This window comes from Bos taurus, chromosome X (genome assembly GCF_002263795.3).
Source record: "Bos taurus isolate L1 Dominette 01449 registration number 42190680 breed Hereford chromosome X, ARS-UCD2.0, whole genome shotgun sequence".
Classification (NCBI taxonomy): Eukaryota; Metazoa; Chordata; class Mammalia; order Artiodactyla; family Bovidae; genus Bos; species Bos taurus.
The window spans coordinates 122898217-122915809 of NC_037357.1; the positions used below are offsets into that span (position 1 = coordinate 122898217).

The window sequence follows — 17593 nt, forward strand, 5'->3', positions numbered from 1 at the left end:
TATTCATGTCCCTGACTATGTATTAAAAACCATAGGGGTTCAGAAGAAAAATAGGCACAATATTTTCTTTAAATAATTCATTTCTAGATCAGAAGAGAGGACATAAACACATAAAAAAAGGAAATAATAATAATAAGCAGCAAATACTGAAATCCAATTGAGTCATGGCAACAAAACGGAAGGCAAAATGGGATTTCAGAGCCTTAGAGAGGAGACAGAATTAGAGTCAGGCCGGTGAGTGGGAGTGAATCCAGAAAGGAGCAGAAGGGAGGAAAGGACACTGTAAGTGGAGAGTAGAGTGGAGCTGAGGTGTGGAGCTGGGAGATCATGGTCTGGCAAAAGTACGATTCGAGAGGTTTCATGGGGGACCAGGGCAAAGATCAGGGTAGAAGGGTAGGTTGGAAACAATCAGAGATGCCTGAAAATGCCAGGTTCAGGAGTTTGGGCTTTATTCCAGAGGCCAGAGGTCAGCAATCTCTTAGAAGTGGCTGGCCCGTCTTTCTTGCGGGCAATACAGATAAAGCTGGGAGCGGGCTGTGCTTATTATCATGTGAAGACAATGAGGAGGCTCAGATACTTCAAGAACATCTTTTTCATAGATCTTACCGGATGTTCTATAAAACTCCTAGAGGAAAACATTGGCAAAACACTCCCTGACATAAATCACAGCAGGATCCTCTATGACCTACCTCCCAGAGTAATGGAAATAAAAGCAAAAATAAACAAATGGGACCTAATTAAACGTCAAAGCTTTTGCACAACGAAGGAAACTATAAACAAGGTGAAGACAGCCTTCAGAATGGGAGAAAATAATAGCAAACGAAGCAACTGACAAAGAATTACTCTCAAAAATATACAAGCAACTCCTGCAGCTCAATTCCAAAAAAATAAACGACTCAATCAAAAAATGGGCCAAAAAACTAAACAGACATTTCTCCAAAGAAGACATACAAATGGCTAACAAACACATGAAATGATGCTCAGCCTCACTCATTATCAGAGAAATGCAAATCAAAACCACAATGAGGTACCATCTCACGCCAGTCAGAATGGCTGCTATCCAAAAGTCTACAAACAATAAATGCTGGAGAGGGTGTGGAGAAAAGGGAAGCCTCTTACACTATTGGTGGGAATGCAAACTAGTACAGTTACTATGGAGAACAGTGTGGAGATTCCTTAAAAAACTGGAAATAGAACTGCCATATGACCCAGCAATCCCATTGCTGGGCATACACACTGAGGAAACCAGAATTGAAACAGACACGTGTACCCCAATGTTCATTGCAGCACTGATTATAATAGCCAGGACATGGAAGGAACCCAGATGTCTATCAGCAGATGAATGGATAAGAAAGCAGTGGTACACATACACAATGGAGTATTACTCAGCCATTAAAAAGAATACATTTGAATCAGTTCTGATGAGGTGGATGAAACTGGAGCCTAGTGTACAGAGTGAAGTAAGTCAAAGAAAAACACCAATACAGTATACTGCGTTTAGAAAGATGGTAACGATAACGCTATATGCAAGACAGCAAAAGAGACACAGATGTATAGAACAGTCTTTTGGACTCTGTGGGAGAAGGCGAGGGTGGGATGATTTGAGAGAATAGCATTGAAACATGTATATTATCATATGTGAAACAGATCGCCAGTCCAGGTTCAATGCATGAGGCAGGGTGCTCAGGGCTGGTGCACTGGGATGACCCAGAGGGATGGGATGGGGAGGGAGCTTGGAGGGGGGTTCAGGATAGGGAACACATGTACACCCATGACTGATTCATGTCAATGTATGGCAAAACCCACTACAATATTGTAAAGTAATTAGCCTCCAATTAAAATAAATAAATTTTTTAAAAAAGAAATCCATTTGCAAACAGAACTATCTTTGTGTAGCTAATTCAGTACTTCTTGTTCACAGTTGAGTGTACTTCAGTAGGTAATCATGTCATGCTTTTAACACATGGCCATTTTCAGCTATGTTATTAGCCATTTTGAGGGAATGGGGGAAAATACTTTTGGGGGCTGTGTCACATGGCATGTGGGACCTTCGTTCCCTGACCAGGGATTGAGCCCACGCCCCCTGCATTGGAAGCCTGAATGAAGTCTTAACCACTGGACCACAGGAAAGTCACCAACATTTTTAAAGGATGGAGAGAAGTCATTTTTGAGAATTGAGTGAGAGCAGGAGCATTAATCAGGATAGTTGATGCTGCTGCTAAGTCACTTCAGTTGTGTCCCACTCTGTGCAACCCCATAGACGGCAGCCCACCAGGCCCCGCCGTCCCTGGGATTCTCCAGGCAAGAACACTGGAGTGGGTTGCCATTTCTTTCTCCTCCAATGTGTGAAAGTGAAGTTGCTCAGTCATATCCGACTCCTAGCGACCCCATGGACTGCAGCCCACCAGGCTCCTCCATCCATAGGATTTTCCAGGCAAGAGTACTGGAGTGGGGTGCCATTGCCTTCTCCGATAGTTGATGCTACCTGCTGTAATAAAATTAAAAAAAAATCAGTGATTAATGTAGTAGTTATTCTTATTCATTTGTGTCGCAAGCTGGTGCAAGTGGGACAGCTCTCGTCAGTAGGTGCCCCCCAGTCGGTGACTCAGGAATCCAGGCAACTTCTATCTTGTGATACTGCTGTCTTAAAACGTGGCCTCTGGAGTCATCATGGAGAGGAAAGATTGAGAGGGATGAACACACCAGAAATTTTGTGGCCAGGCCTTGAAGTGATGTATATCACTTTGGCCCATGTGTCAGAGCCTAGTCACCTGGCTCAAGCAGACTGCAAGAGCCACTGGAATATGTCGCTGTCCTATGTGCCCAGGAAAATGAAATGAGATGGTGAGTTTGGGGTCCCCCTAAGACCAACTCTGAGACCAGGATATAGGTACTGATCATTTAGGCAAGAAGTGATCTTAGGACCCAAAAAGGAGAGTAGAAGTGAGGCAGAAGCCAATACAGATTATGGTGATGAACGTATTCTGGTCACCTCCAGCTCAGACCTACTGGGGACTACTAGGAGACCACATAAAATTAGCCCCAAGTTATTCCAGCTGAGTGGTGAGCCCGTTGAGCTGTTTATCCATCAGCTTCTGTCCTTCTTGGTTGAAGGCTGCTCCCTAGGAAATTAACTCTCTGGCATTTCTGGCAAGCAGGCCAGCATGCTCCAGTTACCAGAGAAAGTCCTCAGGCAGAGAGTACATGTGCTCGCACATGACGCCAGCAGTGTGTACTGAACGGTGAGTGCTGAAGGCATGTGAGAGGGACATCAACAGCATCTGCTACGGGGAGCACCCACCCGTAGCTTCTGAGCTCTCTTTGCCACTCAGATCATTCTGATAGAAGAGCTCCTGGGAGGCCAGAATACACCCTGAGGCTATGGCTCTGGGGTGAGTCCTAGAAATGCATCTTTAATGAGCTCTCCAGGGGGGATCAAGGCTGCCCATTTATAGGTGAGCATCTGGGGCTATCTCCCAGTCTCTTCTCCATCTTCCTGCATCACTTCTCTAGCGAACCACTAGTGAGACTACCCTCCGTGGTCACCACTGGCCTGTCCCTTCAAATCTCATTGTCTCCTCCAGTCCTCAACTTAGTCATTTGATAAATCTTTTTATTTCCTTCTTTAAACACTCTTCTTCCTTCTGGGACCACCCCTCCCCACTCTTCTAGTACCTCCCCTGCTTTCGTGGGTGCTTTCTCTGGCCCTGATACCCAGAGCAGCTGACTCCCACAATTGTTCCTGATCACCACACCCAGATTTTGAAAAGAAACCAGAAATGGTAAGTGAATTTGTTGGCAGTGGCTCTCTGAAGCCACATGTTGCAAAGTATTTTGAGGTTCTATGTTCAATTAACTATGACTGCCATGGGTATTGACATAGGGAGCAGCAGCCGGAGTTCAGCTCTGCTGTGGATCTTTCTCAAGCTTCTATTTTACATGATCTGCCTTAACAATCTCCTCTACTCCCAAGGCATATAACCATCATCTCTCTATGTTGGGTGGGCCAAAAAGTTTGTTTGGGTTTCTCTGTAGGATCATATGGAAAAACCTGAAGGAACTTTTTGGGCAATCCAATACATACCACCTAAATATGTATTTCTATTCATGACCTCTCTCAGGAGTTCCAAAGCCATATTTCAAACCCTTTGGAGGACATACATACTTGATATTTATTTTCTAGTTACAACATCTTTCATCTGCATTCTCCATGTCACATGATGGCTTTACTGTCTTTCAAGACACCTCGGCTTAAAACGTTAGCAGCGTCTTTACTCTTTTAATATTTCTTCATCACTTTTCCCTATCATTTACCAGGGTGTGCAACAGATTGTATTAGAATTAGTTGTTTACTCTCTGTCTACCCCAACACACTGTGGGTTAATGGAACAAAATAATCAGTTCCCTGCTGGTCTAGAGGTTAGGACTCAATGCTTCCACTGCTGGGACCTGGGACCATTGATCTTGCTAAGATTCTGAAATCTACACGGAGTGGCCAAAAAAAAAAAAAGAACCAGATTTGCACCTTCAGCTTCCAAAGCTGTTTCTTATACAAAGTAGAGTTTAAGTTCCTGAGAATGTATTACGCATTTACATATATATAATACATGTATATATATTTAATGTATTAACTATGAATATGTGCGTGTGTTGCTCCTTCTCTTTACCCCTTCCACCCTTCCCACCCAATGTCTCTAGTCAGTCACCAAGCTCTAGCCAGTGGATCACTCCACAGAGACATCTACGTATGCCAGCTCCGTTTCTAGACTAAATGTTGGGCTGACCAAAAAGTTTGTTCGAGTTTTTCCGTAACATCCCACTGAAAAAACCCGAATGAACTTTTGGCCAACCCAGCGTCTGCCATGCTCGTGGTCCCCTGGAAAATGGACACTGAGGAAGAGCTACCAATGCAGGAAGTTTATTAGGAACAACACCTGGGGAGGAGCGAGGTTAGCAGAATTGGGGAGAGGGAGGACTTGGGCTGAAATACAGTCATAATAAAAGCCTCAGCTTTTAGGAAGCTCGAGAGCCAGGATGGCCCGTATAAATCACCCCTCCACACACACACACACACACACCATAGATTAATCATTGGATGTAGGCTGTCATAAAGAACAAGTGTGATTTGGGGCAGGGAGCTCTCCTCGTGTGAGTGCAAGGCCCCAAAGGAGAATTGACTGAGATCCATCAGCACCAGCACTTCCTGCTGCTGGGCTGACATGTGCCCAAGTCCTGAAGTGGGAGTCTCAGAAGTGCACCCCAACATTCATGCAACTGCTGTGCCTCATTTGTACCCACATATCTTCTTGTGCCCCTCACTACAGGCATTGCTAAGCCATGTCACTGCCCCCAACCTCTTTTTCCAATCCATCATTGCCCTGCCACCCAGGCTAATTTTTCACAAGCCAATCTGATATGGTCAAGAATCAAGAGATATATATGTTCAAGAGTCAACACAGCTTACTTCGCAGTATGTACAAATCCCTCTGTGTAGCTGGGGGGGGGGAGTATATATGTAGGTAGTATGTGTTTTACACATGTATACACACAAAAAAATCTCTCTGGGAAAATCCATAGAGACAGAAGGTAGATTAGTGGTTGCTAGGGGTTGGGGAGGAGAAATGGGGAGTGATTGCTCATGAGTATGGAAGTTTCTTTGGGGGTTGGGGGGAGTGATGAAAATGTTCTGGAATTAGTGGTGATATTTGTACAACCTTGTGAATATCCTAAAATGCACTGAATTGTACACTGTAAAATGGTAAATTTTATAGTATGTGAATTCTATCTCATTTTGTAAAAAAGTATTTCAGAGTTGACATATTAAAGTGATAGCAGTGATTATATTTGGTTTGTGTCTTTCATGTTGGACTGGCTTTTCAGATTTTTCTGTAAGTGAACATATTTTTAAATATTAATTTAGGGAGGATAACAATTCTCACTTCAAAGTTATTCCAGTGCTTTAAGACCTTTGAAACTTCATCCTTCTGGGTGGAGTGAAGGCCAAACTCCTTGCAAAGTAGTCCAGGCCCTTACAGAGCTGTCCCGAACCTGCTTTGACAAATGCTCATCTTCCCTTCCCCCAAGACTTTCCACCCCTGTCTTCAGCCACTCTCTTCATTTCCCGAATGTGCCCTGGGCTTCCTGTCCCAGAGTCTTTGTTCCCTGCCACTCACCACCCACCCCCTTCTTCGTCTCCTTTCCCACCCAGCCCTACCTGCAGAAATACTTTCAGGGCCAGATCAAATCTCACTTCCCCCAAAGCTGCAATTGAAATGACTCTCTCTTTCTCGCTCTGCTACCACTTTGTTTGGCATCTGTTTCTCTAGCATTTATCACAGGCAGCCATTTTATGTAGTCGTGTATTTTTCGTTAAGCTGACTTACCTTTGATTCCTCTCCTATATATATATATATATATATATATATATATATATATATATATATATATATCTCACATGGAATAGACAGTAAAACTCTACTTAATTTGGGGGTTAGCATTTTTAAATGCAAATCCACATCTATTCACTTGCTCAGTAAGTAAGGAGTGCTTACTGATAGCATCCTGTGTGTCAGACGGTAGTACCCAAGTCACAAAATGTCCTTGCTCTCATGGAACTTACTTTTTTATTTTTTTAATGTATGACATATATAGAATGTGCATGAATCTTAAGTATACACCTTAATGACCTTTTACATATGTACATATCCATGTACTCACCACCCACATCAAGATATAGAATATTTCCAGTACCTCAGGCTCCCTCCCAGGCAGTATCCTCCTGCCCAAAGGTAATCATTATTCCCACTCCTACTATGATAGATTGGTTGTGCCTGTTCATGAAAGTCATAGAAATGGAATCATATGATATGTTCTTTTCTGTGCCTTGCTTTGTTTTTTTATCCCAGTTTCTAGGAAATCCATCCACGCGCTATGTATAGCAGCAGTTCGTTCTTCACATTGCTGTGTAGTATTCCACTGTAGAATATTCTGTTAAATATTTCACAATTTACTTATCTATTCTCCTATTGATGGACATTGGGTTTGATCCCAGTTTGGGGCTACTATGAATAAAACTGTGATAAACATTCTTGTATGTGGCTTTTCATGGACATTAGCATTCATTCCTCTTGGAATTACCCCTAGGAATGCAATTGTTGGGGCTTAGGTGGCTTTGGTACATACTACCCAACAGCCTTCCCAAAAGGGTTGTGCCAACTTGCACTCTCACAAAAAACATAGGAAAACCAACATAGAAGGAAAACATCTGAGAGTGAAAGAAGTGACTGACATTGAGAGTTAAGATCAGATGATGAAGCTGCATTAGATTTGGTAGCAGGCAAGGCATCTCTGACAAGGTGAAATTTAGCCTGAGACCTAAGTGACAAGAAGTCTGTCATCTGCATGTCAGGGAAAGAGCAGTACAGGCCTAGAGAGAGCAAAAGGCCCTTAGGCAGGAAGAGGAGTGGAGAGGAAACCAATGGCCTTGGAGTGAGTCGGGAAGTGAGACACGGAAGGGAAGGAAAGGAAAGGCTGCAGATGAAGGGTATGTTGTTAAGCCAGCTGCCACAATAGATGACTAGAGCTTAATTCTATGGGCAAGCTATGGGAAAGGTATAAAATACACGCTTCCAGATTACCCCACCCTAGAGCTGAGAGAACTCAGGTATTTATGTTCCAGCTGCCGTAGTCATTGGTTGCAGATTGCTGCTGGGATGTTGAGCATGGAGGTAGATGTTCACTTCCCAGTGCTCTGACCTGGAAATTGACCTTCTGCGATTCTGGAAGAAAGCCCTTGGGTACAGGTTGCAGATACCAGCAGACAGAACCCACTAAACTGGACAGTGTCAGGGCAGGAGTGTACTGACAGTTTTGCTATGTTTTCTTTTTTTTTTTAAGATTTTTTTAAATTTTATTTTATTTAACTTTACAACATTGTATTGGTTTTGTCATATATCAAAATGAATCTGCCACAGGTATATGTATAATATCATATATGAAATGAGTTGCCAGTCCAGGTTCGATGCACAATACTGGATGCTATGTTTTCTTATGTTAATTTTACCTGTCTTCTATTTTAACACTTAGTCACACAGACACATATCTAATAGAGGTTATTTCCTTCCATAACTGAGAGTCAACGTCTTCCTCTTTGTCTAGGCTTTTAACTTCATCCTTTTGTCACTGTTCTCCTTGACCCTCGACTCCACAGCCGGCTCCTTGATTTCACCCTTCTCCATCACTCTAAACATCCTCAGTCATTTGACCAACTTTTTTCCTGTGGCTAGCCTTTCTAACGGAGAAGGCAATGGCACCCCACTCCAGTACTCTTGCCTGGAAAATCCCATGGACGGAGGAGCCTGGTAGGCAGCAGTCCATGGGGTCATGAAGAGTCAGACACGACTGAGTGACTTCACTTTCACTTTTCACTTTCATGCATTGGAGAAGGAGATGGCAACCCACTCCAGTGTTCTTGCCTGGAGAATCCCAGGGACGGCAGAACCTGGTGGGCTGCCGTCTATGGGATTGCACAGAGTCGGACATGACTGAAGTGACTTAGCGGCGGTAGCCTCTCTAAATCATGTCTATCATTTACTTTTGCTTTTGTGGGTTCCCATTCCTTAGGTATTCCTCATAGCATAGTGTCTTACCAATAATAGACTCAGTGTATGCATGCAGAATGACTGTTGGAGTGGTATACATAACTGTGCTGATTTGCAAAGACTTCAGATTTGTGTTAGATCTCAGTTTGATTCTTGCTACTCCCTGCAATCCTCCCAAGCCTTAAGTACTTCCTGGATGTTCCTCTAACAACTAAAGTCTCACTTTCCTTATCAGTTATCTGTTGCTGCATAATGCTGTGCAACGAAATACCCTGAATCAAAGTCTTTAAACAGTAAGTATTTATGGAGTTCATAGATATGTCAGTTTACAATTTAGACTTGACAGTGCTTCTGGTCACAACTGGACTCACTCAGCGGTCTTGCAGTCAGCTGCCGCTCAGGTGATCTAGGATAACCTAGTCAGTTGCAATGACTAGGGCAACTCAGCTCTGTTCTTCATGTCACATTTTCCAGCAGCATAATTGGGGCATATTCTCATGGCAAACAGAAGAAGAGGAAGCAAATGAAAACACTGAAGGTCTCTTGAGACCTAAATTTGGAACTGGTATAGCATCACATCCACCACATTTTATTGGCTAAAAGCTACAAGATCAACCTAGATTCCAGGGAGAGAAAACAGACTCTCACTCTTTAGTGACAGAAACTCCATGGTCACATGGTAAAGGAGGTGGCTATAGAAAGAAGTGAAGAATCAAGGTCATTAATGAAATCTGCCGTATTTTACTATGTGCTTTTTTTTTTTTTTTTTACTATGTGCCTTTTGACTTAGAAGGTTGAGTGTATATTCCCTTCCCTTTTCAGTTCAAAGTTTCTGTGTATTAAAACCTCCCAATAAATAGAGCCAGCAGTACTTTTTTGGTTCGAATGATTCAATATTGCTTCAGTTCTCCATTTTTATATGTGTAGACATCAAACAAAGAACTATGGAAAGTGTGATTTGGGTCATGACTATCCTGACAGATTTTAACAGGATTTCTAGTCACCAACTAAAAGCCGAGCTGGAAAAGAAGTTAGATAAAAATCACCCACAATCTTAGAGTTCATTTTCTAATGGAGAGAGAGATGCTTTTCCTACATCTGATGTCCTCATTGAAAGAGAGGCAGTGCAGGAAAGTGCTTAAATTATGTGTCATTTATGAAAGGGAACAAAGGAGCTGCCACTATCACAGCTGTTGCCATGGCCTTATCATATTAAATCAGGGTAGAGGAGGATACTGCATCGGCTTTTCAAATGGGGTGTCTCCTCATAAGACATCTCTGCCAGTGACATCAGCAGGAGCACCAAGTACAGAGTGTCCAGTGGAGAATGTGTACAAAATATCCAAGACAGCGGTGATGCTGTGAATCAAACAGTCCTGCTGTGCCCCGCTCAACACTATTTCTGTCCTGTGTGAGGTGTGTGTCTTGAATTTGATTTACTATCTTTACCGCCATTCACTCACTGTGTAGCATGTGGCTGCAGTAAAGGACTCCAGCTAAGACCAAGACCTGGAAATCCACTGCAGTGCAATGAAAGCATGACAATTAGAAACAGATAAAAACTGTAGAGAGGGAGAAGGAGGTGAAGACAACCCATTCCTGATTTCCTGCTTAGAGAGAAGGGACAATGCAGAATGGTGATTAAGAAGCTAGGTTTCCGAGACAGTCTCAGATTTGAGTCCAGGCTCTGCCCTTGTTCACTGCGTTACTTCAGGCAAGTCTCTTATCCTCTTGATGCCTCCATTTCTTTCCCTGCACAATGGGGCTGCTGTGGTTTCAAAGTCTCGAAGGTTTAATGGAGGGGAAAGATCCAGAGATAAAGCACTTCACAAGGTGCCTGGCACAAAGTAAGCACTCCATAAATGGGATCTAGCCATGTTTTAACTGCTAGGTACTTGGAATATTATCCAATCCAATCCCCTTATTCAGAAGATGAAAAACAGAGTCACGGAGATGCTAAAGAATCTTCTTGAAATGGGGTAGGAGGTGGGAGGGAGGTTCAAAAGGGAGGGGACATATTTATACTTATGGCTGATTCGTGTTGTTGTATGGCAGAAACCAACACAATATTGTAATTATCATCCAATTAAAAAACAAAGAATCTTCCTTGGTTACAGAACACAGTCAAGGCTGAAACCCCAGAATGTGCTGATTCCCATGCCCCCCTTACCTTCCACTAGCACACCCAGCTGGGGCCTTCCTACCCTTTTCCACAAAGTGGGGCTTCAATAAATAGCTGCGAGTTTTCCCCTTTCCCCTGATAGCCGCATCTCAGGCACAGGAAACTCTGAATGGTATGGAATTTTCTAACGTGGCACTCACCGCCTGCTCACTTTAATCTGCTGCAAGTGTCTCTGGGAAATAAAATATTGGCAGGTTTGTCCAACAGCTGCTCAGCCTAGAGACCACAGCTTATTTTGATCCATTTATGTTAACTCATCTGTCTTAAGCTCTTTGTTAGTGACTCACCGCATACTGCTACCAAAAATATACACCAAAATCCAAGAATCATTCATATGAAGGGCAAACCTCTTCCTTAAAATACCACATTTCTACCGTCTTGTCTTTATGAAGTTTTTCCTTCCTCCCACCTCCACATCACATTTTCTTTTTTCTTGCTTCTCCATCTTTGATTGCTTTCAGTGACATGGAAGCTGCAGGCTGTGGTCAGAATTCTAGAATGGACATCCGAGGGCTTGGTTCTGGTACTGGCATTCTTTAGCTGCAAAAACCTAGCAAGTCACAATCAGTATGAGACTCCGTTTCCTTATCTGTAGTACAGGAGAGTTACATCAGCTTTACAGCTCCCATCGGCACAATTGCCAAAAACTTCCTTATTATTTTTTCCTTCAAAGATTCTAGGCTTTGAACGATTTTCATCTGCTTTGTAAATTGCCTTTTAAAATAACATTAATATTCCCCATTTTCCATTAATTGCAGGTATAAACAACCAAAGAAATATATATTAGAATCAACAAACAACAATAAATAGGAAGTAAAACATCTTGGATTAAATTGAGCCTATTAAGATGACTGCTGCTTCAGGTACCATTGCCAGACTTATCACAGGAAAATAAGCCATCTTTGTTAGACTTAGTGAAATATTGAAAATAGTTCATATATTATGTCATATACTTAAAAATAGACAGATGTGGGAAGATACACCCCAACTTCAAGATGATGCTAATTCCAAGGAGGAGGAAGGGGAAGGAGATGGGAAGAGAGTCTTCAAGTGCATCTATAACATTTCATTTATCAGGATCAGAAGCAAATACAGAAAATTTTTGATGTGTTAAATCTGAATAGTATATAAAGACTGTCAGCTAATATTCATTTTTTTATCTTTGAAATGCTTCAAAATTAAATATATTAAATAAGTTTATCAATGGAAACTCTTATGCATGACTGGTGGAAATATTAACTGATGTAACCACCTTGGAAAAGCTTGGCAGTTTCTTAGAAAGTGAAGTCTACACTTACCATATGACCCAGTAATTCCCCTCCTGTGTCTAGACCCAAGATGAATGAATACATACATTGACCAAAAGACAGGCACAAGAATGTTTTTAACAACTTTATTCATTATAGCCAAAAATAGGAAGCAGCCCAAATAACCATCAATAAATAAGTGGATAAATGATAGCATGGTCATACAATGGAATGCTTAACAATAATAACAAGAGAACTTCTTTCATCCCATAATGTGGATAAGTCTTTAAAAAAAATACATATTGAACAAAAGAAGTCAGACAAAAAGAATTCAGACTGCTCGATTCAATTTACATGAAGTTCTAAACCAGGCAAAATGAATCCATAGTGATAGAAATAAGAAGGTTGGTTGCTGATTGTGGGAGGAGAGTGCCTAGAAAGAGGCATAGGGAAATTTCTGGGATGAGGGGCATATCTTATGGAAATATCTGGGTTTGAGGAAATATCTTGATTGAAATGGTGCTTATATGGGTCTTTGCATCTGCAAAACAAAATTCTTCAAATTGTACATGTAAGATCTGTACATTTTGCTGTATATGAATTTTACCTCAAAAAAAATGAATTTTACCTCAGCGTGAAAAAGAAATACCTAAAGATTATAGTCATTATCTTCATGGGTTCCCAGGAGCTCTAGGGACCTCAGAAGAGGAACCAGTCTCAGCTGAGGCACTCCTGCAGCCATTTCCCTCTCTGAACAGTATAGGATTTTGCCTTCTTTACTGCTGTCTCCTTTCCTTCCAAACGAAGTCTGTCTCTGAGGTTGGCTTTCAAAGGCGATGTGGTGTTGTGGAAAGAATACGGACTTTAGAAATAGCTGGAACCCTGGGTTTGAGCCTCTGCCCCATGATTCACTGGCTGTGTGACTCTGGGCAAGGAAGTGACCTCCCTGTTTTTGTTTTTGTTTTGTTTTTTTCCTTAACTGTATGCAGAAGAGTATGAAGCCTACTCCCCAGGGTTATTTGGAAGATTACATTAGATCACACCAGCCAAAGTGTATTTCACACAGCCAGGCTCAGCACAGATGCTCCATACACTCTGATTTTCTTTTCTTCCTTCCTTTACTTTTTATAGACCCTCCACAGAACGGAAGTTTCATATCTCCTCCATCATCACACTTCAAATCCTAAGGATACAGGGAGTCGCCTCCTTGTTGCTTGTCAGGCACGATGAACAAAAGTGCCACCCTAATGTCCTGCAAATTGGCCACTGCCCTGGCCTCTGTGATTTCAAGGGTCTTGCTCTGACCCTCCCCCAGCCACACCCGCTCCTAGAGGGCAGAGTCAGTGGGGTCCAGGGGCTGTCCCCATCAAGAGCCTGTGCCCCATCTAGATCATATTCTGGGTATCAAGGACCCCAGGTTATGCTGCCCAAGTGGCCAAGAGCTGGCTTCCAGTGCCAGAATGGGCCCCTGATCTGGTTCATCTTCCCACGAGCAGACTGTCATGAGTGTGCACATCTCTAGTTCCAAGGAGCCGTCAGAGGGCAGCTGGTTAGGGGGGTCTGTGGACAGAACTTGGCCATACAATCAGGGATGCCCACTCACAGGGTGCAACAGCCCACATGGCGATGGGAGGATCCCAGGATGGGAAGATAAAGGGGATTGACCTCTGGCTAGTATCAGATGCCAGAGGCTGGCTCACCCCGTACCACCAGATTCCTGTGTAGAACCCTGAGGAGTCCAGGAATGCTAAATCTAGACCTGTCCTTCCTGGCCAATATTGACATATATTGGTCAAGTTTGGATAATAGGATATGTTTTACAACTTTTAATGTTGAGACATACATTTCATGGGCCTCGACTTGCACTCTTGCCCTGGGCTTCACAAATTTTAGGGACAGTCCTGCCAAGCATGTTCACCTCTCCAAGCCTTCTGTTCTTATGCCTGGAACATCCTTCTCCCAGATATCTGCTTGGCTTCTTCCCTCATTTCCTTCACGTTCTCCCTCCCATTCTCGCCTGCCTTCCCTTTTCTGACCATCATGTTTAAAATAGCTTCCCCACTCTCATGACTCCATACCCTTGCTATGATTTTTTGTGTTACAATTTCATATTTGAGGGTCTAACTCCTCCATTAGAGAAAATATAAGCTCCAAGCCATCAGAGATTTTTCTGTCTTGTACACTACTATATTCACAGTCCCTAGAACAGCACCTGGCACCTAGGAAGGGGTTAGCAAGGTATTCGTTGAAATAATGCAGGAGTGAGTTGGTGAATGAATTTCAGTTTATGCCTTACTCTCTGTTCTAGCCCTAATATTTTACAACATAAAAACCAAAACAAAACCAAAAAAAAAAAACTTTTTAAAATAGGCCAACTTACTTGCTTTTCAGATTTATTTCAGTTTTAATAAAACATGCTGAGCACAAACCCCCGTTCTTCCAGTGCTCTTGCTCTATTTTTACCATTACGTCTGCTCTTAGTACAGAAACCTCTGTCGCCTTGACCTCTCCTACTTTGTTTTCATCTATCAGCCCTCAACTGTCTCCATTTCCTTCCTTCTTCTGTCTACAACTCGTGGCACATCACTTCAACCATTCTTTTGCCAGTACCCTCAAGAATCTTGCCCTTTTGTCTGGCAAAACCCTAACTCTGGATCAAATCAAGGACCTTCTTCATCTCTACACTTTAGCTACATCAGAGGACAATATATTAACAGGGATAGGGAAATGATCTAAAAATATAGGCATTTCTTTCCTGGCCCAAACTCTTGCCTACCATCTATTGCACATTCTTTACATGGCTAAAATTAAATATGCAAACCTTCCATGGCATTTAATTAGCAATCTGTCAGAAAGCAAATGCTGCTCTACTTTCATTCACAAATTTTAGTTTAATTACATTCCATACCCTTTTCCAACCCAAGATGGTTGGGTTCAAATCTATGGTTAAAAAAAAAAATCTAAGGTAAATGTTACATCACTTTTGAAAAGCTCCAAACTCACACAATCAACACATGTTCCTTCCTTTTTTTTCAGCTAGAGTGACGTAGCTTCCTTAGTCCTATTTTTTGTCTTCATAGAAATTCCAGATTTCTTTTCAAAAGAGAGTTGGCAATAAAAAAGCAGAATATAATATTGTATATATACTGTGATTGCTACTATGTTTAAAAATATAAATGTGTATGGGCAAAGAGTAGAAGGCAACAAATAGAAATGATAATAGTAGTATATGGAATTATGTTTCTGAATGCTCTTAGGTACTATAATACTGTTTTTGCAATTGGAAGTGCAGATAGGGTAGGGAGGAGGGATAGAAAGTCAATTTTACTGAAGAGAAGGTATGATGTCATTACAATATTCAAATTTATTTTGAATTTCTAATCAGCATGGATTCCACTGACACCTAGAAGTGGCCATCTCTCTGACCTTTGATAAATGTCCTAAACAAATCAAAGTGTTTGCAGTAGGACACTTATAATCCTGTGGTTTGATTGTCACATGCATCGTACTTATTACAAATGTCTTACCAGCCTTTTTTTTAAGTCCCAGAATACAGAAAGTTTTTTTACATGATCCTAGAGTCTGGATCAAGTTGCAAGAGAAAATCACTATAAACCCTCATGAAAAGACAACGATATTTTAAAGATTATGAATAATAAATGTATTACTAAAATTACCTCACAACATATACATATAGCTTTTCCAAGGCCAAAAGTAAAAGCTCAGAGCCCAGAGACTCAATTCTTGCAGAAGGAGGAGTGGGGGGAATACATTTAAAACTGGATTATTCTCTAAACCCAAAGAAAAATGAGGAAAGGGCCCTATCATTCCCTTCAAGTCCAGATTCACCCCTCAAAACTCAGTGTTTTAGTAAATAAATGAGGTGAATAATCCACTTATGATAGCACTAATTTCACAAGGTTACTTTCTAATCAGGACAAAAGTAAACCCTAGACATCAATGGATCTTGCTACTGGCTTCTCCATAAATAACATTATTATGTTCATTTCCTTAGGAGTATGTGAATTATTATTCAACATTCTTGCATAGAAAATGTGAGTAAAAACATAGAAAATTAAACAGAAACCATTCCAGTATCCCAGTACGTTCACTTTGGTTATGTCTTTCTTAGTAATTCTATTTCTGTTATTCAAAAATTTTTCCCCAAAATACCTGCTTGTTTATCTTAAGGAATCCTTCTAGAGTTGGGAAGACTAAATTGGTACAGTTTAATATCACTGTATTTTTTAATCAGGAATGATGGTAAACTATAAACATTTTAAATTATCAGTAGAAACATGCCTGGTGGGCTGCAGTCCATGGGGTCGCTAAGAGTCGGACATGACTGAAGCAACTTAGCAGCAGCAGCAGCAGCAATATCGTTGTATTTTTTAATCAAGGATGATGGTAAACTATAAACATTTTAAATTATCAGTAGAAACATGCCTCTACTAGCATTCAATTTACTCCAAGAGCGAGTTGTTTATGATTTCACTTACTTATTGTGTTTCTGCATTTGCTATAAAAATTTGTTTATAGAAATAATGAAGGAAGATTGAAATAAGCAGTTAAGTGCATAGATCATTGAGCAATATTTGTAGAAATAGCAGCAGCAGCAACTGAATGTGCCACCTTTTTAACATGATACTGTAATCTCACTCAGAGCCATGTAAAGCAGTGTTATTAAGTAATAAAGTGTAAGCGGGGTGAAGGATAATGGAATAATTCCCACTTACCACTTTGTGCAGTGTGAACTCAAGTCAAGGGACATTTCTGCTTCTAAGTGAGTTTTATTAAGCAACAATAAAGAGTCCTGGGAGATTCTTTTGTAATTCTCATTTTTAAATAAGAGCCAAAGACAAAGAACCATTTCTAGCACCACAGCACTAGCACTTTTTAAAAAAAATTTACATATATTTCAAGTAAAAGGTAAAGTGCACTCAGGGGAACAAAGCTAGATCTAAGGAAATCCTGATGGTGAGTCCTTGATGATCTGTGGTTCGTTCCTAGGGCACTGGGGTTTGGTGTGGGCCAGAGTCTTGCTTTGGAGTTCTTGCTACTTTTAGGGGGCGTTCCTGTATTTGGAAGGTAAAGAAAGAATAACATAGAGTGCTTTTGTCAGAGTTCATCTGAGTTGTTAAAGAAAATATGTAGAACCTCACTGATGAGTTAGGGGAAGAAAAAGGTTTGAGGATCACTAGTTTAAGTTTTAAACGCAGTGTGAGCAAGTCTCTTAAGCCTGTGTTTCTTAATTTACCAGCAAAGTTCCTTTAAAGGCAAAGGAGTATAAACTCTTAACTAATGAGAGCCTACTGTATAGCACAGGAAACTCTACTCAGTGCTCTGTGGTGACCTAAATGGGAAACAAATCCGGAAAAGAGGGGATATATGTAAATATATAGCTGATTCACTTTGCTGTACAGTAGACATTAACACAACATTGTAAAGCAACTATACTCCAATAAAAATTAATTAAAAAAAAACCTAACCATCACCCTACCCACCCTAGAGGCTGGAGACAGTTCAAACTAGACTCAGCATCTTGCCCAAGTTGCCCAAGAAGC

At 41.3% G+C, this 17593-nt stretch overlaps 1 protein-coding gene and 1 non-coding gene across 2 annotated transcripts in view; both read left to right on the plus strand.

Annotated features, from left to right (window-relative positions):
• The first annotated feature begins 3598 nt into the window (after positions 1-3598).
• Positions 3599-17593, plus strand: part of RPS6KA3 (ribosomal protein S6 kinase A3) — a 159200-nt gene continuing 145205 nt past the window's right edge. The window contains exon 1 of the mRNA XM_024987870.2: positions 3599-3782. Coding sequence (XP_024843638.1) covers positions 3780-3782 — 3 coding nt within the window. The 5' untranslated portion in view covers positions 3599-3779. The remainder of the gene's footprint in view (positions 3783-17593) is intronic.
• MIR2285N-7 (microRNA mir-2285n-7) lies at positions 4776-4855 on the plus strand. Its single transcript, NR_107792.1, has one exon. It is a non-coding gene; the product is annotated as a microRNA mir-2285n-7 (primary transcript).